General features: G+C 42.3%; 1 protein-coding gene across 24 annotated transcripts in view; it reads left to right on the top strand.

Annotated features, from left to right (window-relative positions):
- ptprda (protein tyrosine phosphatase receptor type Da) overlaps positions 1-23,121 on the top strand; it is a 406,188-nt gene that overhangs the window by 325,283 nt on the left and 57,784 nt on the right. For all 24 annotated transcript variants that reach the window (XM_026161910.2, XM_026161898.2, XM_026161908.2 and 21 more), the window contains 2 exons: positions 9,526-9,671; positions 11,728-11,869. In XM_026161910.2, the coding sequence (XP_026017695.1) occupies positions 9,526-9,671; positions 11,728-11,869 (288 nt within the window). The remainder of the gene's footprint in view (positions 1-9,525; positions 9,672-11,727; positions 11,870-23,121) is intronic.

Raw genomic sequence — 23,121 nt, 5'->3', positions numbered from 1 at the left:
GCCTGTAAGCGCCTAAGAAAACACAGTGCAGGGAATGTGTCACTTCTTATGGCCCGGCAACTGGCATCCATCGGAAATGGCTTGGCACTGCTTATCCATAAAATTAGAGTCTGTTTAAATATACAATGTCGAATCTGTGGAATTATTTGCTACATAATCCATCTCTGCTCCTACGGAGACAAATATGAGGCAAGCTTTTCCGCTCTGTGGTTGAGGGCAAGACAATTATGTGAAGTTTATGCTTTAAAGAAATTGGGCAGGCCCAAGAATAGTGAAATACTCCCTCGATTAGAGCCGGCTGAACATGGTAGTTATTTGATTTCCTATACACAATACATATATATATATATACATTTCCTATTTCCTATATATTGATTTCCTATACACAATATAGGAAACAATATAAAATACACAATAAACACAAAGGAATTGAATAATATATTAGTATTTGTTTTCTTCCTAATTTCCTAATTTTCATATTTGTCACATGTACATGTTTCAGATCACAAATTTTAATATTAGACAAAATACAAAATGCAGTTTTCTTTTTAGAATGGGAAAAAAGTCGTCTAATCTATTTGGCCTTATGTGCAAAAACTAATTGCCCCTAAACCTAATAACAGGTCGTGCCACAGTTGGCAGCATGAACTGCAATCAGTCATTTGTAATAACTGGAAATGAGTCTTTCACATTGCTATTAAAGAATTTTGGCCAGTTTTCTTTGTAGAATTGTTGTAATTCAGCCACATTGGAGAGTTTTTGATATATTCGGCCTTTTAAGATCTTGCCAAAGCATCTCAATCAGATTTGAGTCCAGACTGACTAGACCACTCCAAAACCATCATTTTGGGGTTTTTTTTGTGGCCATTCAGATGCGGACATGTGTATTTTGGATCATTGTCCTGCTGCATAACCCAACTGTGCTTGATCTTCAAGGCATGAAATAGTGGTCGGGCGTTCTCTTTCACGATTTTCTGGCAAAGAGCAGAATTCTTAGTTCTGTCAATTACAGCATGTCTTCCAGGTCCCAAAGCAGCAAAGCAGCCCCTGACCGTCACACTACCACCACCATGTTTGTTGTTTTTATGCTGTGTTAGTTTTATGCCAGATGTAACGGGACACAAACCTTTGAAAAAGCTCAACTTTTGTCTTGTCAATCCACAGAATATTTTTTCCCAAAAGGTCTCGGGGATCATCAAGATGTTCTTTTTGGTCAGCAGTGGTTTTTGTCCTTGGAAATCTCCCATGGAGGCCATTTTTGCCCAGTTTCTTTCTTATGGTTGAATCATAAACTCTGACCATAGTTCTTTAGCTGTTGTTCTGATTTCTTTGTAACTTCCTGGATGATTCGTCGATGTGCTCTTGGAGTAAATTCGGCCACTCCTGGAAAGGTTTCCCTCTGTTCCAAGTTGTGGTGTAGTGGCTGTCACAGTGATTCACTGGAGTCCCGAAGCTGTGGCAATGGCTTTGTAACAGTTTCCTGGCTGATAGATGCCAGTGACTTTGTTTCTCATCTGTTTCTTTAGATCTTTGCATGATGCGTTGCTTTGTGAGGTCTTCTAGCCTTGTTCACTTTACCAGACAGATTTTATTTAAGTGATTTGGCAGGAATCAGGGTGAGGCTAGTGAACTAGAACTCAGATTGGATAGCCTTTTCCCTCAACAAATGAAATCATCGTTTAAAATCTTTTCTTTGTATTATTATTACAATTATTATTATTATTTCTGTATTAGAAGAATCACACACATCATTATATTGACAAGAATCTGACACGGTCAAAGACTGTTTATCTTTTTTTTTTTTTTTTTTTTTTTTTTTTTTACATCTTTTCAAGTCTGTGCAGCCTCAGCATGATAACTACTGGCCATTTTGCTGCAGCACTGCCATTTAATGAATCGTTCCATTGCCTAGTGGATAACAGAATGAACGAATGGCTTTCTGTGTTAGTGGCTGCCACTGCCTATCCTATCAGATAATTAACTTTTTGCAAATAGACTGCACTGACTACCAAACAGAGTAAGCCTGCACAATTAGAATTGCTTATCTATGTTCTTTCTTTTCTTTTTTTTCCCCTTCCCCCACCCCCCACCTCCCCTCCCCTCAGACGTTAGAGGGAAAAACAAACAAGACAAACAAATCCAAATTTCATACTTCTTGCTCGACTGTTTTCTCCTCAAATGGTCACACACCAATTGGCCCCAGATTTGTGTATCCATGCACAAATGAACAAATAATGAATGAGCAGGGATGAAAATGAAGTCTTATTGAAAGTGAACCCTCTGTATTATTATTATTTTTTATATTTTTTTTCTTTTGCAGTGGCTTTTGACAACCTCAGCCCAGATGTTCAGAATTTCCAACAGGGAAGCTGAGTGTTCCCCCAGCCCCGCCCCCCAACCTCCCACTTCTTCTTCAGCTTTCATATTTATTTATTTTTCTCACAGGCGGACGGTTTCGCACCAACAGTGGTGCAATTCAATATTTATATGTTTCCTTCTGTTTGGTTTCCACCGCAAAGGGAGGTGGGCATTCCTGCGTCTGATTTGCCTCGGCGGTGATCCGGTCCCAGCTTTTAGAGCGTCGGGGGCCGTTTGAACAAAGCCATCTGTTTGAGTGGGCCGTTTTATTAAGTGACAAACTGGATCCCTCTGCCTCGCTAATGTGCCCCTCGGGAGACGGCGGTAGCTTGTTTTCGGGTGCGTGCCTGGTAGAAAGATAAGCACGGGAAGTGAGGGAGAGCGAGAGAGTTTTCCTATGCAAATGTCGGGATACGCCGCAGAAGAGACGTGCATAACCCATGCGGTTCCGTCTCTCCAGAACTGAGAGGTTTTTACCTTTATGAATCCACGATGATAATTGAACAGGGACCCCTTCGGCTTCCATCTCATCCAAACTTGCCTCTCTTCAATATGTGCTTATTTAATGGACCCCTTCACGATTTTCTGTCGCCCCACGTCAGTCAATTTATTAACATCGTTCGCCCATTTGCAATGCTTCCGCCATCCAACAGGAATGCTCGAATACTCGTGAGAGCATGTGCTTGTGCATGCATGTATATGTGCACGATTTGCGCTTCTGCCCCCCCATCAGAGATTCTGTCAGTGCATCGAATGTGGGACAAGAGCATTAGCCATTCTTTTTGAAGCGGTTGCTGTTGTCTGCGCACAAGTGCCCTTACTCCAGCAGAGTTGTAGCCAGAAGCTCAGACCTTCCATAGGAGCGCCACTGAGCATGAGTAATACACACCGGCCGGGGTTAAGACAGTCCCAACGGAATATGTTTTTTTAAGCAGCCTTAGTCACTGGGTTGAGTATTTGAGTTTGCATGCTATTATGTGTCCTACTGCTTTTATTCTGGCTTTAAAGCCACGTTCAATGCACTGATATACATTTATTTATTCATATCCGCCTCTCTTTAGCTCATGAGCCAGATAAGAGACCGTGACCCTATCAGGAAATGGACCTGCAGCCCTATTACCTATATGCAGTCTCTATATTAATGTGTCATTAGGCTGCATTTTTGTATATTCCATTGGATTAGTTTTACATAATGACTGTTTGAAATTTTGCTTAGAGAGCACATTTAAGCAGTGGGGAGGGGCTGGTGGCGGTGGGGGCAGTGTGGGAGAAGGCTTGCATTATGAACTTCATTATGTGTGACAAGCAGCACAATATTGATGGAAGAGTGGGTCCCCATCATTGCACTGCATTAAAACCTCTGCAGTGAATTAATGTACTATTCCTGATCTAGTAATTAACAATCATTCGGGGGCCATATCCCTTCTCAAGTAATCACTAATTGCAATAAGAATTTCAGATTCCATTTAAGGCAAGATTACCGATGAGCATGCAATGCAAATCAGCCAACAGTTCTAATTAGGCTCCGATTCTTTCTCTCTCGCTCTTTCTGCCGAGATCCTTTGTCAGCGCGTACAATGTGGAGTTTGTTTCCCCCGCATTATAAGAGATACATTTTTTTATCATAACACTGCAGATAGCGAGCTGTGAAGTGGCCAAAGATTAGCATGTGCGGTTTGTCTTGGTTCCTTTTTGGTTTGTGGTTTTTTCCCCGCCCTCCCTTTATGTTGTTTGGCTCTGTTTTTGTGCATCTGCTGTTAAGACATTCTGCTTTGGTTTTTGGCATGAGGTCAGACATCTCTAGACTTTGTGCAGGCAGTTAACTGAACTACAATCACCAATGAGCCCGTCACTGTTTACCTTCCTTTTTTCAACTATTATAACAAAGTTACTGCAGCTGTTTGACTTGCAGAATACTCAAAGGATTATAAGTCATAAGTAAGTCAAACATCTGAGGCATATATATATATATATATATATATATATATATATATATATATATATATATACACACACATCACATGTGTCACTTTTACCCTCTCCTGACACCATCCGCCCCTTCCAGTCTAATTTGTGTTGCTTGCTCGAATTGTGACAATTCATCAATATCACACAGCTGATATGCTGGGGCTTAAAAGATGTCGAATGAGGTTAATGACATCCTTAAATGTTCCTTTCTTCCATGCGTACGTCCAAAATGGAGCAGAGTATTTGCAGACTGCCACCCAATGTGTTAGGATTAATTATCGCCCTCCGCAACCCCACCTCACCCTGCAAGTTAAAGATTCAGAGAGGAAATGGCCCCTTTCATGCAAATGAAATTGAATATGTCAGTCAGTATAATTGTGAAAACCAAGCCATCTTGGACCCAATAGAGGTTTCAGCTAAAAGTCGGTTTATTAATGTTCTTCTTTCCTCTCTTTGATTCGTGCTCTTTAATGGCTCGGCAGATCAAACTTAAGTCTACGGCGAATCCTGATAGCTGGGAATGTTTTGGCCATTGTGAACGAAACCCAGACTCGGATGTCTTTGAGAACCAGCATTTCTAAATGCAGTGTTTGACTGTGAGTTAAGCCAATATCAAACAGGCTTGTAATGAATGCACATCTCCAAGATCCTCTGAACCCCACTGGGATGATACAAAAAGAATCGATATCATTAGCCCCGGTCCTCACTTTTACCATCGACTGCTCGGATAGCTCTCCTGTAGCAGGTACTTGAAGCAGAAAACAAAAAAATCAAACCAAACCAACAAAAACCTGAAGATGTGAGCTTATTTATGCAGTGTCAGTTTACCGACAGCGTTTCTTGAAATGTTTCCCCTTCTGTGTCATGTCAGAGTTTGACTTTTAAATGGGTTTTGCAGCTAATAAACACGTTCGCATCATTTATTCATTTGGGTTGGGAGTTATCAAGAAGAGAAGAAATTTCCATTTAGGTCCAACACCTCTTACTTTTTGTTTGAAATCCAAGTTTGAGCAGAAAAGAAAATGGAGCGGCTCTCCCAATCCTTCCATTAGTGCCGGTGTCACTGGCTCTTTGTGCACTGCCCCGGAAATATATCGGAAGATAACATCACACAACAATTATTTGCACTGAAGGTTGCTCCTACATCACCTCTGTGAATGACTGATTCTGGTAACCCGTATTAAGGTCAAACCAATGCAGCGCTTCTGAGGGTCAACAGTTGCGTGGGGTTGAATGGGGCATTTGCCGTAGCCCTGGAGAAAAGAGGAAGGGCGAAATGCAATGCACTGTTGCAACTTGAAAGAATCAAATGAATCCCAGAGTTTCCCTTCGTGCTTTAAATAGGTTTCCAGAAAAGGACTCGTGCAGATCAGCCACCTCTTTTTGTTAGTGCTGCCTAGCACCAATGTAACACCATATTGTTAAACAGCAGGGTGCAGAGTGTCAGCACAGATCAGACCATAACGGTTATATACAGGCTACCAAAAGATACCGGCCACAAGTTTAATTTTTGGCATCTATATGCCGTTTTTGATTCCAGAGTAGGTAATATGTTGTGCCTGCTCAAACGTAACTCCTTGTGGTTATTTATTTATGTTTTTTCTTTATAATCAGCTAAAAAAAAAACTTGATTGATGGGTTGAAAAAAAAACTTGAAATGTTTTAAGACCTCACCAGTCATAAGGGTAGTGTGCAGTAGCAGGAGCAGTTATGCATTTCATCTTCAGCCCACATTGTTTCAAGGCTTCCAATTTTCATTTCTGTTCACACATTAAAAATATAGATATTTAAAGTCAGGGAATGGTCTGCCCCCTCAGCCCTGTGGACATGGATGTTCTGAAGAACAATCGTGGTTCTCACTCAAACATCAAATTATTAACACAACATTGAACCATGAAAAATGGAGCTGTGGGATGCTTCGTCTTTTCCCGTGGCTATGTATGGGATAGGTTACATAATGACCTCGAGGGAAGGCAGGAACAGGCCCGTGTCACAAGCCTTTCAGCTTGTGACACTTCTCATTTGTTTGCCACTGACAGCTTAGCACTGGATTACCAGGTGCCTAGCCATGGCATTAATTTATGTAGATTGTGGCTACCTCTCAAAGGAGGCGTGCACACGCAGCCGAGGTAAAAGGAGCCTCTTAAATTGTTAGCCTCACGTTGAAAAGCTAATCTGTGTTAATTAAAAAAAAATTTTTTGGTTTAAATGAACATGATTACAGTTAAAAAGTGACACGTCTCCCCTGCTTTCTGCTGTCGTATGCTTTTATACCGCAACAGAAGTCATTTTCTGACACAGTCGCTGACAAAAAAAAAAAGAAATCGTGCTTCTTTGGTAAGGTTTCTCTGTGGCGTGTGAAATTTGCACACTGTTTGCTCACAGACCGTGCCTCTACTCGCTGCCAAGGTTATAGCCGCGGTATTGTTCGGACAAGAGCCGAGGTTTCAATCAGCCTCTGTCTGCGCGGAGCCGTACGAGGAGCCTACCAAAATGGATGTTTGTCAGCCGCAGATCTAAAATGGGGGTATGATGGCGATATCAGCGGCCATGTCTGTGAAAACACCATTACCTCCATGTCACGCCTCAATCACTCCCCATTGTGCTATGACTAGCCCCCCCGCCCCACCTCCCCTCCTCCCACACACACACACATACACACACATGCGGACACACACACACCTCCAGCGCCGATCTCCCGTACATGTCGTAGAAGTCTATTACAGGCAGCATAGGAAGACGCGCCGCAGCCGTAATGGATGGCCTGGGAGCGAAAACAGCCCCAATAGCATATCAATTACCCATCAGCGCCCTCTTGGCTGCATGCCAACGTGCACCACACCCCGGCCAAGTCAATGAGATAAGGCGCAAATGCAGATATAATGGAGCTTTAGGCCAAGTACAAATTACACAGTGTCAACTCTGCTGCCCACCTGTCTGATCTGTCAGCAGGTGAACCAGAGTGCGAGTCTGAGAAACCTGCGCGCCTGATCGCAGGGGCGATCAGGCGATTTCCCAGACTCGCTGGCCCAGTGGAAGCCCAGCTGCTTGCCCGTTTATCTGTTCACTCTTTTGATTGCCACTCGCATATCTTATGTCACCTCTCCGCGAATCCCGCAGGTTAATTTGTCCCACACTCGCAGCGCCGTCGCCGACACTGCTGCTAGGCATTCAGCCCGTGCACAGGCAGGCACGCGAATAAGCACGGTCGCACGTTCTCGCTCACACACGCTCACTCGGATGAGGTGATTCACATGGTTGGCATTACTGCAGCTGTGTGGCTTCTAATGGCCTTCTGAAGTGATTGATAAAAGGCAAACAGTTGCTCTGCAGGGGGACAGATGGAGCTGCACCTCCCACTGAAGCCGGCACTCTAGCTTCAGAGGAAAACACTGGCGGTGGGGGTCTGACTTAGCACTGACATTATTGCTACTGAAATTATAAGAGCCTTGATCATGATAAAGCTGGAGTCTAAATCAATCAAAATCTCATCAGGGGAAGCCAGGTCCCTTTGATAACCGATCACTTTCATGCTTTTTGATTTTTGTGCGATTGTAAAAGAAACGTCAGCTTGTGAGGCAGAGGCTGATTATCCTGGGGTGGGGGGAGGCAAGACAGAACTGAATTGTTGCGAGTGAATATGGATTGAGATTGGCTGTAATGGCTGACAAAGCCTGACTTAGACCGGGGAGCATTTTTCTTGTAATTCTAAAAATGCACTCTGCAGGAATAAGATTGGAACAACCTCATTGTTGTGCAAACCAAAGCAAATACTAGCGTACGGCGCTGCAAAGCCCACATGGGGTTTGAAAAAACGTCCATACCATGACCACAGAAAGCACTCGCCTGCTGCATTTTTTGCATTTTTATCCTCATTTCCTTTACGCTTCACTTGTTGCGTCAAATTAAAGGGCCAATTAAGAGCGAAAAGAACAGCAATCAAAGAATTCCAAAGCTCTTATCAGGTTTATGTCTCATTTGTGTGGGGCACCACTATTATTCAGTGATGTTCTACAGATTAGCAATGTCTGCAACTAAATGGATTTAAAAGGCTCCTTTTTTTCTGAAAACAAGTGGGGAAATGTTATAACATACAGATATTAGCCCTGGTACTAATGCTACTGATCAGAAACACCCAGTCTCAGAGGGATGCTAAAAAACTAGCTCATGTGTTAATCACTTCTAACCTGAACTTGAATACTTACTATTAATCTCTGGCTCTCTTCCACGGTGTGTTTTTGTCCTGTCTCCCTCCCCACACCCCCAACTTGTCACAGCATATTGCTGCCCGTCTGCTGGAGTCTTTCTTCCTGTTAAAAGGGAGTTTTTCCTTCCCACTGTCGCCAGGTGCTGCTCATAGGGGATCGTTTTCTCTCTGTTATTGTAGGGCCTCTACCTTACAATATAAAGCCCCTTGATACGACTGCTGTTGGGATTTGGTGCTATATCAAATAAAATTGGACTGGATTGAATCAGAGTCTCGTTTCAGTTACCAACTAGTTCCGATTAAATTAACTGCTTCTTCACAAAGTAAAGAATTCAGAAAATAGACTGACTCGTTTGAAAGCTTGTATAGAGAACAACAGAATCACCACAGGAGTAGCTGCATGCATCTAGCTCGCATTTCCTCCCATTTATTTCATGACAGTATCACATAGCGATCACAATAGCACAGTTTACAGGCAGAGAAATAAGAGGTGGTCTTTTTTCTGCCTTGACACAAGTGAAAGTCTTTTATGTCTAAATAACTGGCAATTAAATCCAAATTTCCTCTTGAGAACAAATGAAAAACAACAAGTGGAAAATGGTTTTTATAAGCCTAATTTCTTTCTTTTCTCCCTTCCATCGCAACAAAATCCACCCTAAGTCTCAAGTCAGTCAACCTTCAATGGAGATTTCACAAAATCCTTCCAGGGTCAGGAGAATGTTTTATACATTCTGCTCCCAACACCTCTGTCCTTTTACTCCTGATCTCAGCAGCTGATCTGTTTGCACTTGCACAATAAAGTCTCTATAAGCTCTTGTCTTGACTTCCAAAGTCAATCTTCTTAAAAGCCACATGCCAAAATCCTCGACTTTTATTCCTCTAGCGTGTGTGTGTGTGTGGCTTGATACAAGATTAATTGCTCATTCTCTGCGATGCTCAGCATGCTCACATTTAAAAACAATCTTTTCTTGTTTCTCTGCTTCTCTTTTCAGCACCACCAAAGTTTTTAAGAACCCCCAATGACCAAACAGGCGTGCAAGGAGGTGTAGCATCCTTCATCTGCCAAGCTACAGGCGATCCACGGCCGAAGATCGTGTGGAACAAGAAGGGGAAGAAAGTCAGCAACCAGAGATTTGAGGTATTAGGTCTATTGTTCTGATGTAAAATGCTCGACAAAAATGGGAATGCTTCAGCACTGCTTTTGGCTCCGCTCGCACATAATCCATTCCGCCAAGCCTCCCTCGCTTGCTTTTGCCCTCACTTGCCACCACGCATTAGCAGGCTCTAATAATCACGCTGGCCAGGCTTTTAAACATGCATGAGGTTTAATGAGCAAGTACACAAAAGATCTGGGGACAAATTTGTAATTGAATAAAAGACAAGGAAAGAGCAATTGGATAGAAGAGAAAAAACACACACGAAAAAACCCAACACAACTTGTGGTGTGACCCAGATACCTCCATTAGCATCGCGCCACATTTGCCAGCTACGTGCAAAGTGAAAGGGGGGGAAGTAGCGCTTTCACTTCGGAAAAATCCTTCTGCTTTGTGGCATCTTTATCTAAATGCATGTCGTGCCCTCCTTATTTTGGCTGAAGCTTTGATTTCTGGTCAGCTTTAATCTGCACTTGGGCTCAATACCCATGAGAAACAACACATCATCGCAGAACACTGATAAGATTTCTATTAATTTCTGTGTCAGTTCTCGGGACTATCATAGTGTCACTTTTTTTTTCCTCCTTCTCTGCCCTAGATGCCATATTTGCTTGCTACTGCACAGCAAGATGGCTTAAGGGAGCTTGGAGACCTCTTCCCACCTCTTCTTTGCATCTCATGTCCGCAGAAATCTAATCTTATCAGAGTTCATCGCGTTTGCATCGCACGTTGCGCTGCATGCTAACACGCTAGTTTTCATTCCTCCACCGCCTCACAGGACTTGCTGGCAGCTGCCATTCTGCACCGATTCAATCATGCACTGCCGCTTCATCTTCTAACAAAAACCCATTTCCCTTTTAGAAGTCTCACAACTTCCTTTTTTAATTTGCTCTTTGGCTTTGACTAAGAAAAGAGGCTGTTTCTGCACATCGCCCGCTTTAGCTTGGCCAATGAAATGTTTAAAATGTATTGTTAACTAACATATGCTCAGATATACTGTGAACTTTAAAAATGTCCGTAGGCCTGTGCGCTTGTGTGTGTGTGCGTGCGTGAGTGAGTGTGTGAGCGTTTGCGTGTGTGCAACAGAGCTCTCGGGCCTATTCTTTTTTTTTTATTGAAATCTACCTCTATGCTTAAAAGAGATTGAGTTATGACACACAGATCTTTCTAAAATCAGTGAGTATACAACGTGTAGCATGCAAAACAAAACAAAAAAAACCAAACCCATAGCTGAATAAGCTACCAAAAAAACCCACACCTGTTTGTCAGCATTTTATGTGTCGTTCGTCCAAAGCAGTCGATCCTGTCTTTTTGTACCACTACCTCACCTCATGGTACAACTGTCCGTAACCGTTTATCAAGCCACCTTTAACTGTCTGTGCTTGTTTCTGTCCCATTGACACGATCCAGTGTGATGCATTTCCTTCAAAGGATTTAAAAGTTAACTTTAAGAGTGGGACACGTTCAGGTTTCAATTCTCTGCCACCTAAAGTCCAGGCAAAAATTTGTCTGACCAAGATAAAAAAAACATAAAAAATAAAATAAAAAAATTCCCCATTCTTAAAGTTAGTCAGCCTCATTGGTTATTTTATAAAGTCTTGCACAGCGCTTAAGTAGATATCCAGCAATTTACAGCTGAACACATAACAAATGGACTCCGTGCCTAACCACAAAGAGTATGCTAGTTTTTGTTTAAATCAAATATAACTAGCACCTACGAATTAGCCACAAGAAAAATAATCCTGCATAAATTCTAAAGATACTCTTTCTATATGTACATAACAACAACGTGCAACATTCATCAGAACATAAATCACTAGGGTTGAGCGTAAGGTAGGCAGCAGCTTTCCTGTCATAGATAGCACATTGTGTCAGTCACCATCAGTGTTGTTAGCTAAATGTCCTCGACAGTGTTGTTTCTGTTTCTTTCTTGTTTTTCTTTTGTTTTGTTGTTTTTTCTCTGTTTTTTCTGCAGAAGGTCCCTCACCCATTGTGAACAAAAAAATCTCCTTTAACATATCCTGTCTCTCGCACCTGCAGGTGATCGAGTTCGACGATGGCTCTGGTTCAGTGCTGAGAATTCAGCCGTTGCGCACGCCCCGAGACGAAGCCATATACGAATGCGTCGCCTCCAACAGTGTTGGAGAGACGAGCGCTACCACCAGACTCACTGTTTTACGTGGTAGGTCCCTCTCAACAGCCCGACAAGCAAAGAAAAAGCCACCACCAACCCTCCCTACTACACACACACACACACATACACACACTACTAATGCACCCTTTTCTTCCAACTAACCCAGGTAAGCTTGAATTTATCTGTTTGATGTCTTTCCTTCTTTTTTTTAAATTTTCCTTTATTTTCACCGTCACTCTGCACAGTCAAGCCCACTTTCAGACTTCGGTTACACTCACGTTGTGCATTCTAACTTGATAAGATTTAGTCCATTAGCCATTTAGCCAACTAAGTTTCCGTTTCTAAGTGACTTAAGTCATTTGCATACAGATTTCTGACACAATAATTAAGATGCCAGTTAAATTATGCAAATAGCCATCTATTCCTAGCCTGCAGTGGTTTAATGGAAAAGCTCAGCAATAATTTTCAAATCAGTCATTTTTCATCTCCTGCACTCCAGCTTTGATATTCATTTGACCGTGCAGAAAACAAAGCGGCGCGTTCTCACGCGATTAACCGCTGTATATTGTTCCGGGCGGCGTTGCGGCGGCAGGTTGGCTCAAAGTCAGCGCCTTCCAGCGGACCAGTGGCTGTTAACACGCCGCGCACACCCCTCTACACGAACGTGCATAGCAACCCGGGCAGGAAAGGTCAGCCACTTTGTTTACTTTCAGCGAGCGGTGCGGGTAAAAGCCGGATGACAAATATCGAGTTGCGATGACAGTGCCTCTTTTATAAGGAGCAGTGAACAAAATTTTATCTTGATTACACATAACATCCCATTCAGAGGCAAATATGTGGTGGCCCTGAGCTCAAAAGGCTGCGTAATATCTCTCTAAAACATGACTTGTTTGACTGTGAATGGAGAAAATGGCTTTAGAAGGGAAAAAAAGAAAAAGCCTTGGGCTGCTTGAATGAGGTGCGCTCCATTATGTGCCACAATTACACAACATGGCAAATGAGTTCCTATTGAGAGGGGTGCTTCCATCCTATAGAAAAAAAGCTGGCACTGCGAGTCTCTGAAGCACCCCCCTACACACACACACACACACACACACGCACACACACGCACACACACCCAGCCCTTCCTCCCTCCACTCGCTTCTTATCTCACCAGTGAGCCAACAAAAGGCCCTTTGCACTGTCTCCAGAGGCCGATTGAAAGAGAAAGGTGGCACGTTCAAATGCAGCTTTCTCCTGTTTACTCTGGAGCACAAAGTGAGTGTGTGTGACGCGTGTGCACGCTCTCACTCACATGCAATATTGTGCATTTCCCCTTCCCTTTCACTCTCGCTCTGCCTCTATCTCTGTATTTTCCCTTCACGCACGCACACACACACACACACACACACAAATAGATAGCTGAGGGATGGGTAGAAGCTGCTCTTCCCGGCTCCGCGGCCTAGCATTAGCATGTTTATTACCATTTCCATTTTGCTCTTCTGCTCGCTCTCCTTTCCCATCAATGTATTGAAGGTGAGTAGAGGCCTATCACGGCTGAAAAAAAAATAGAAAAATGGTGCCGAGCTTTTTCCACCTCTGCTTTGGTGCAAATATAAAGTTGTGCTCTTTCACGTTGCTTCTTGTAGATACGTGAAATATTGACTCTGTGAGGATTTAGCTGATAATCTGGAATTTAAAAAAATATAAAAAATATGTTGATTTCGCTTCAGTATACGCCCGCTGCTGTGGAATAACAGGAGTTTAATATACAGTGAGTTTGAGGATTGAGCACAGGTCATGAAACTAATAATAAATGAATACATTAATGATAAGTATGAGCAGTAGCACCAGTTGGACACATAACAGTCACAGCTTCATGTACTTGTGATAAATGTAATAAGACATTTTCCTTTATTGGTATTGCAGATTATAAGTACACACAGCGTGCCACGCACACGTGTTCAAGTTGCAAACGCTACTCAAAGACGAGCTGACTTGTGTTCGGTGCAAGGTGGAAATGTGCCGACACGCCGTATTGTAAAAGCGTAGTACTATATGAAGAGCTTGCGAGCGCACAGCGTTACCTCAAGAGTGTGCTATAAATGATTTAGAAGCCCAAAAAGCTTCCTACCTCCAAAAGTGCTCCGTACAGTACGGCACTGCTAGTTTCATTCCACACGACATAAACTTCAGCAGATTTTTTTCGAACGCTCGTCTGTCACCAAGATGAAAAATTTATTTCACTGGAGAAATACCGAAGTTACACACAAGTGTGTGATGCAGGCCTGGAGAGATAAATAAGCAAATAAAGATAAGTGCTACTGCACCAGGCCTAATACATATAAAGCGACTGTTCATGTAGTTCATTTAGGCTCCAATGGTCTGTGGAAACGACTGCAAAGCATCTGTTGTGGGAAGCTCGCCACAGGGGGCGATGCCTAATTCCATGAAGGAAAAGCACATTCTTGTAATTGCCGTGTTATGAGAAGAGGGGACTTGAGGTGACAAATACCAGGGGATATTAGTATTCCAATGGGCCTCCAACTTGATGGGAAGCGCCATTAGTAATGAACTTCCAAGCTTTAGAGAAGCGATTTGCATGAAAGGCGAACTCGGAAACGTAATGATGTTCCAAGTCAAATCCGCCAGGCCCCGGCATGAGGTGCGGCTTTACTTATTGCACTTTCTTTTCCTTTTCTTTTTTTTAGGGGGGGGGTTCTGTGTTTCGATTAACTGTGAGATGACCCGACTCATACGTGATTCATGTCTTTGAATTAGGGTCGTCTCGATTTTCTCCGTAATTGAGAATGACATGAAGAGATTGAAAAATGAAGAAGCAGCACATTTTGGGTGTCATGGCCGGCATACGATTTCAGTAAAAGCGATGTTTAATCTTCTCCATGAGCGTGGACATGCTCACGGCGAGGCGTCTACAACGAGTATACATCCTTAGACGGTTAACTGAAAGTAAACATGAAAAACACCTGAAAATGTAGACAAAACATCGCACGGTGTCTAGACGCTTTGCTAGCAGCACTTCCAGCAGAATGATGTGTACATTTGAGTGCTGCAGTTCATAATTCAGGCGTGATTAAGGATTTATATTTCATCCTCATACTCCCATTATGCTGTCAACAACCATTTCCTGTGCCCCGCACACAAGCAGGCAAACTTATGCAGCTGTGCACAACTTGACAGTGGGAGCGGAAAATGGGAAGCCGCTCTCCTGTGACGGAAAAATAGAATGCATCATTTCCATTTGTATGGAATGGTGCAGGGCTGTGTAGCTGAGACGGATCTTTCCACATGCAATGAAAGCGCCGCTACATGATCAGTGATTATTCATAGACAATGTATACTCCGGGCTCTTTGTCGTTGTTATGGGGGGGAAAGAAACAGTCTCCTCTCTTAATAAAAGACGCCAATACCTGCCTAATTGATATTCCAGGCTTTATACGCCGACATCCACAGCACGTGGGTCGACAGAAACCTGCCTGTGAAGCAAAAATGAGCAAATTTGGAGTCATAATAAGGATTAAAATGTACCTTAACACCTCCGCCTAAATGCCATTTTTCATTTGTATGCTCTTGCACCACTTCTAACAAGTGCAGAGTGCAAGATGAACAAAAACTGGTCTGCATGCTCAAATTGCTCGGGAAGATAAATGCTGTGTCAGCTGTCTCGCCAGAGTAAGCGTAGCAGTCGGTAGAAAGCAAGTGACCATTGTAAAATTACCGTGTTTGTGATCAGTGGCTTGCAAAAAGAAAAAAGAAAAAAACAGGAGAGGAGGGGGAGCAGTAGCAGCTACCATGCAATTCTCTGGTTTACTGGCGGGAGCTCTATAGAAGGCGAGACCTGAGCTACCGCATGGAAACACTCAATTTTGTTAGGAAAGTACACTTTTCCTCCAAGGAAATGGTGCTGGGATGACATGCTGACTCGTTGTAAGAGTTTTTAAGTATGAAACTTATCCGAACACTTTTTCTGTTTTGTGTTTTTTTGCACAGTCAAAGCAGATTCATCCTTAGATTGTTAAACTCCTTTTCAGAATCAGAATCAGAATCAGAATGGGGTTTATTGCCAAATGTTGAGCAGGTTTACAACATTAGGAAATTGCTGCGGTGCTTCAGTGCAAACATAGTGTCATAAATAGCACTTAAATAGACATGGAAAAAAATAAAAGTAGGGATAAGAATTAAAAGTGCTACGTGGAAAGATATGTGCATGAGATATACATGAGATATATACATGAGAATAAGAATTAAGAGTGCTACGTTGAAAGATATATACATTTCTTCGCAGTCTCTGGCTTTTCAGAGGCCACCAACATTTCATGCGGTTGCTAACTAGTCATTATGTCTGCAGCATATGTTTTTTCCTCACAAACAGCTTTTCCTAGCAATGCTGGAAGCGTCACAGAGAGTCTATTATCATCATTAGATGTTTCATAAAATAGCCACATTGCTGGGGATTTGGCCTTGATGCTACTTCTCAACTTCGCTTCATCATACGTCACAAAAATGGAGCACGTAATGACAAGTTATTCGTTATTGTAATTAAAAAGATGGAGTTGACTGTCCTCGACGAAATTGATCTTCACGGGAAAGTAAAAGAGAAGGAGAAGAAGAAAAAAAAGATCATCCCTCAAACCCCTCTGTAACGTACCGCGTGGTTAATCACGAGAGCCGATCATTATCTGTATTGTATGCAGGATGATTTAAAACAAAAAGTGCTGCTTGCAAGATGGATGTTGGGACTTTTGCAGCCACGTAGCATGTGAGAAAACATCTGCTGGTGCCTTAGACGCTGTGTGACTGCACTCAGACCGTGATAGATAACTCTGCACGTGTTTCGGCTTTGTATTTATTTTAATAAAACGAAACTCGGCCACACAGATTAATAATTATTGATTCAGACAAATGAGGAATGCACATTTTGTGTTTGCTTCCTGGCCGTAGATGCCGCTGTCCTCCACAGAGGCCTCGCAGCACCACCGGCCCGTAATAGGGTCACGATTGATTTTACTGTGTGAACAGTTTCCTCATTCAGTATCAGAGTACAGAGTGCACCATTTTTGTGCTGAATTTAATGCTGAGAACGGCCTCTGTGTCACAGCTGAAAACCTAAAAAATGTAAATCAAACTGGAATTTGCAGAAAAAGCTTCATATTGAAGATAAAACCCTGCATAGTCCTATCATCTACTTTTTCTACATTACATAGTCTGTAAATAACTCATTATTATGGCCACTATTATAAATATATATTTTATATGCGCTCCTGTTGTGCTGTTGTCTCCTTTTTAATGATGTAACTCCAGAATTTTATTAAAAGAAATATGTATGAGTGCTTTTTATGACACTTTTTGTGTGTCAGCATTTGTCTGTTATTCAAACTTACATAATTTTTACTCAACATGTGAGGTCAGAATAAATGTAACTTCTCTATGCTTGCATAATAACGACAAAGGTCTTGTAATATGTTTATATGTTTTTCAGTTTTATGAGTAAAGAATTGATCCATCCAACACTTTTTACCCCTCTGCTGTAAAAGGTTGGTGGGGTATTGTTGTCACCCTGCCGGGGGCACAGGTTAAGCACCTACGTTTGTGGATGCAATAACTCGAGAACGAGGCATCGTAGGAGCTTCAAGTTGATACCATAGATGCATCTGCTAAAATTCTCAGATGAGTCTGAATCTCAGTGATCTCGACCTAAAAGTCAAAGGTCACGTTGTCTGAAAATCTCGATAACTTGAGAACAAGTTGACCTAGGATTTGGAAATTGATGCCACAGGTGTGTCTACCAGGAGGCTGAGGGGTAGAACAAAACAAATCGTTTCTGTTTCTTGCAACGCGAAAAACTTCAGTAGTAATGTACAATAAGCCCTTTGTTATCGGGGCTTTTCAAAATAAATAAATAAATGAATAATTTAAAAAAATCCCTGCAGCAAAATGTTGGATACATCAGGCTCCAAAAATATCAAGTAGAGTTCTCAAACTTTATCAAATTGGTTTGATTTTGAATGCAATATAAATGAGAGGTATTGTAATGTAACCAGATCAAACAGCACTCAATGCTGACCTTTAATACTCACTTCTTTTTCAGGAATCCACATCAATTAGATGTTCTAGTGCAGTCTCCTATTTCTTATTTTAGATCTAATGTATTGCAATAAGAGACCTATGGTCGATCTCCAGTTTTAAACCTAATATAATATAACCTCATGCAACTTATAACATGACCTAAGACAGTGAGTTAAGGCAGACCTTCCCAAAGTGTGGGGCCCGCCCCCACGGGGCGCCCACAGAAACGCAAAGCAGGAGATGACGCATCGCTGAATATGTTTCCAAACCAACTTCATTCTAAGCCAAAGACTAGAAAATATGGTGAAGCATGTCTGCCCTTTGGTTTCACCTGCACAAGTGCTGAGGTAGGTCTCCCCTGCAGAATTGGTTTTCCCTTCGTTGGGAGCAGCGCTGGGCTCTCCAAATCACGGACAAATCCCACAGCTGTTTATGTTTTTAAACCCATTTTGCACAGACAGACATTTTTTGAAAAATGTATTGATAGCAATGTTGAATATTATTACACAGGAAAAAAAACAACTACATGTAAAATAATCACATCGTGACGCCTCTGCTTTTCTAAATGGAGGGACATTAAATGCGTGTATATGTAAGCGTGTAAAACCTGAAGATAGTCAGATTAACAGTATTTTGTCTCTATCATTCTGCAATTCATCTCATGTAAAAAATAATGTGGCGCACAGCGTGACGTGAGAAAAGGCACATACCTTTGATGATGCACAAAAAAACCCCTGGTGGAATCACCATTTTCGGTGATTCCAAACGCCGTTTACGTGTGGACGAAACAGCTGCGTTTTCAAAAGTACCCGTGTAGGTGTTAGTAAAAGAGTTAGTAGTTTATTTTATTACTATCTGTCATTTATTGCAGATTACTTGTATTTGCTTAATTGTTTACTAAATGTTTGAGGTGTGAAATAAACCGCAATGGAGCAAAATATGGGTGTGTGTGGTTGGAGGATGTGTGCGTGTATGTGCGTGCATGCGCGCGTGCACCCGGGGGCGCAACATTTTTCTTGTAAAACAAAGGGGGGCCTAGCAAAAAAAAGTTTGGGAACCACTGAGTTAAGGTAACAATTTAAGTCTTTGTGCGTTTCAGGCACATCTATAAAGGACTGGGGTTGAAATTATGTGTTTGGCTGTGAGGCAAATGCTAAAAAAGCTTTTTAATCTAACCCTTTTCATGATGGGCTTCCTTTGAATCTTCCTCCTATTTGGTGTGAGACTTGTTTGGGCATCGTGAGAGCATAATAATGCAGATAAAAAGCATTCTCACAAGCTGTAGTCTGAGATTTGGCAACCGTGCTAAGACTCTTCAGTAGAAGTTTGTAAGGTTTAGCTTAAGCACCGAGCATAATACAAACTAGCATCTGACACCCTGCTTAGAGGGCATTCTGTTGAGGATGTTTACCATCTTATATGAATCTGTTAACATGCTAACGTTTCTTATATCATCTACATGTTTAGAGAAACATTTATGTCGACCATGAGATCAGATATTAATTCATACATTTTCACCGTCACTTCGCGAGCGCGATAAAATACAATCACTGTTTGTGCACATTACGTAATATCATTGACTGTGAGAAACCTCCGTTTTTCAGCTAATTAATTCTAGCATGACCTGTAGGCTAGCTTTTAAATGCAATATCTGTCATAATGAAACCCTAGGAAACACTTTATAGCTGTCTGCAGTAACTTAACTACCCCTATCAGCATGCATTGCACAGTGGCTGCTGCTACTTGCTGCTACTTGTGCTGCACACTGGGAAAAACAAGAGTTCTCTACTACCTCAAACACACAAGTTACCCAAAGGCCTGAAAGACAGGGTGCAGCTGGTATCGCTGCACTATATGGCAGAGCATAACGTATATTTAATCAGGAATACTCCTTTGGCTAGACTAGGAGGGACACAAGGTCATAAAATGAGGAGTGTGTAAGTCTGAGCCAGGTAGTCGAGGGGTGCTAATGTTAGCAGCTTTGATCTTAGCTGCACTCAAAAGTAATTTTCTACTAGATTAATTGGTCCTGCAGGGTCATCCTAAATGCATCTAATGATCTTGAGAAACTTCTCAAGCCATGTAAGGTTGCTTGCTAATTACAACCAAACAACTTTGGTGAAAAGTGATGCGTCAAGAATTAATTTTGTGCTGCTGCACCCTCCCCGTACATGTGTTATATTAAAAATAAATGCGGTGACTAATTCGAAGCAAAGGGGGATAAAACCTCATATTTTGGTCGTTGCCTGTTTCATCATCTTTGAGCGCACCTGTCAAATCTCAAAACTTAAAGCAATATAGCAATATCCGTGATAAAACGATGTCAGAACCCGCCTGCTGTGACACCCATCTCCCGCAGTCACTTTTGGAGGAGAATGCCTGTCTGCTAAATTTGAAAAGCCTGATACAACCCCATTTTCCATTAGGGCTCTTTGAGAGCCAAGAGGTCCTCTCTGCAGGATGTTAGCAAGCATGAATAATCTCTATACCCCCCTCTCCTGCTAGTAAGCTTTTAGAAATATAAATTATTGAAATGGCTGGTGCTAGGTTTTTCCTTTCTCAGGAGGAAGTGAACTTGTATAAAAGTCAGCTTCCTCAGACATTTATACCACTCCTTTTATACTTCTCCCAGAGTGTTCGTCTGAGTCTACCGATACCACGGCATAACCCTTAAAGATAGCCTAGCCTTTGCTTCTCAATGTACAGTACACGAAGGTTAATGAAGCAACTCAGCGTCTCACGGTTTCGCCGTCTGTCTTTTTTTTGCTGCCTGGTAGGAAACCTCACCTAGTCGCCGATGCTCTCCTGAGCCCCTGCCAGCTTTGGCTTCTGGCTTTGGCCTTTATCAGCTGCCCCTGAACCGATAAGACGAATAAGGCAACGTTGTTTTATGATAAACGTTGATGCTTTATTAAACTTAAAGTTTCAAACATATAGTTATCCCAAGTGGGCGGCGAGAGGGTAAATATACAGTGACTAAGCCTGAGACATAAAAGCGGAACAGATGTCTGTGCTTCAAAGTGACAGGAGCGTTGGTGAGAATGGAGGCGTCTCTAAGGAGAAGGTAGCGTGCGGTTGTTTATATATTCCCTTCCACGTCCTCTTTATTTGTGAATGCTTAATGCACTCAGGAGGATCAAATGAGGGTTGATGGACTGTTAAGAAAAAGCTAAAAAAAAAAATAAAATAAAGGGAAAAAAAAGAAGAAGAGGCTTCCTAAGGTGCATCTCATGATGTTGAGAGGGACTAAATGACATCCATTTTGCCTTTGTGTTTGGCAAATAGCTGAAAGCGCTGTCAAATAGTTTGCTCCCTCCTCTGCTGATTACTAATAGTTGAAAAAAAATGTGGATGGAAGACATCCACAAGAATACTTCTTTTTTCTTTCTTCCTTTCCAACTAAATAAATGGGACACTGTTTTCTGGAGTAAATGGAATCATTGCTCAGGGTAACAACCAGCAAATGGAATATGCAAAGTAAAATCCTGAAGAGGGCGGGAGAAGGACATAAGCGGAGGCGGGAGACGCAAAAAGACTGATCGAGAGAGTCCTCGACGTAAAGCAAATTTAAAGCCCGGGATGAACTGGATCAAGACTGATGGAGCCGGTAAACAGGGGCGAACGCAAAAGACGAAGAAAGACTTGATTGAAGGTAGAGCAGGTCTCAACCTCCCTCTCTACCTTGCCCCTAGGTGATCTTTACTCAGAACAGTACATCTGGCTGAGCTGACATGTAGTCTGTAAAGCAACAACGAAAAAAAAAAGAAGTGGGGGGGCATCTGAGTGTAAATGGAGCTTTGTGCTTGGCTTCCTGCCTGTCTTGCTGCTTGCCCAGCCAGGCCTGTAGAGAAAGGCCCCCTCTCCGCCCTTCCTGCTTCATCTCTCCTTTTCATCTCACTCTTTACCCATCCATTTTAGCGCTACCCCTAAGGGGCATCCGACACTAACACTCCCTCTCTGCTTTCATTCTCTTTCTCCCACTCCCTTCGCTTATGTTGTAAATGGAGGAATATCACAGCTAATCCGTCATGTTTATGAATGACATTGGGCCTACGGAGAGTTGGGTCGCCTTGCCAGAAGTGGCGTACATCTCTGTTGCATGCCCTCTGCTTGGCTGATCCAATCTGCCCCAGCAGCAGTGGCCATAAAAAAAAACAAAACAAAGTCTATGGGGGAAGGCAGGCTTGGAGGGACATTTTGTTGGGTCACTTTAAAGCTTTTTTTTTTAAAAAAGAAATCATTTTTCCACCCAATATTTTCTATCGAACTGTAAAAACCAAAGCTGTTCTCTCTGTGGACCTCACTTCGTGTCAGTGTAAACCTTCCAGCTGTGTTTTAAGGGCGTTGTGGACAAATTAATAACAATAATACTCTAACTTGATTGCTCAACATAATTTATTCTTAGAGGCTCAAGGCTGCGATGGTTTGGGCATGTGCAGAGGAGGACAGGAAGTTGGAGATGGAGCTGCCAGGCAGGAGGGAAAGAGAAAGACCACAGAGAAAATGTAGTGAATGAGGACGTGAAGAGGGTTGATGTGACAGAGGAAGAGATAGAGGCAGATGAGCCGCTGTGGCGACTCCTAAAGGGAGAGGCTGAAAGCTGAAACCTGGGTATTGTTTTTGTCAGGATTGCAAATGTGAAATATGTGTAATTTGGCTTTTGCATCATGTGATCTCACCTTCTTGCTGTTGATTTGGAGGAGCCAGTCCGTAGAAAGCTGACTAAAAGGCAAGACTTAAAGCGAGATGAGCTAAAACAAGTGACCTCAGGTAACAGATGATCAGCTCCGAGGCTAAAGATTAACTAAGATTATTCTGAACAGTGAATCATGCAAGCCTAATCTAGCTGGAGCTGGAAATGAGCATAATGAAATCCTTTAATGAAAGAAAAATGTTGACTTAAAAGTTTTACAACTATTTCTCCAAAGTCACTCTGAATGAGGAAATTGTTCACGTGTGAAGGCTTTCTCGTGGGGGAGGGGGTCGCCTGTGATTAATAGATCGACTCTACAATGCTTTCCTCATAATTTCAGGCATTAGGTGAGGATTTTTAATGACAAATAAGCAGCATTCAATTAATTACACAATCTCAAAGGGGATTTATGGAAGAAACAATCAGTGCGGGGCAAAAGGGGGAGAAGAAGCTATTTTTCACCGAGACAGACTGCCGTGAACCTCGGGTTAAGAGAGCTTTCTGCGCCTTCACCTTCCTCCTCCCATATTTCGTTCCAACA

The sequence above is a fragment of the Astatotilapia calliptera genome, chromosome 3 (assembly GCF_964374335.1).
Source record: "Astatotilapia calliptera chromosome 3, fAstCal68.1, whole genome shotgun sequence".
Lineage (NCBI taxonomy): Eukaryota > Metazoa > Chordata > Actinopteri > Cichliformes > Cichlidae > Astatotilapia > Astatotilapia calliptera.
This window is presented reverse-complemented; position numbering and strand designations above follow the sequence as displayed.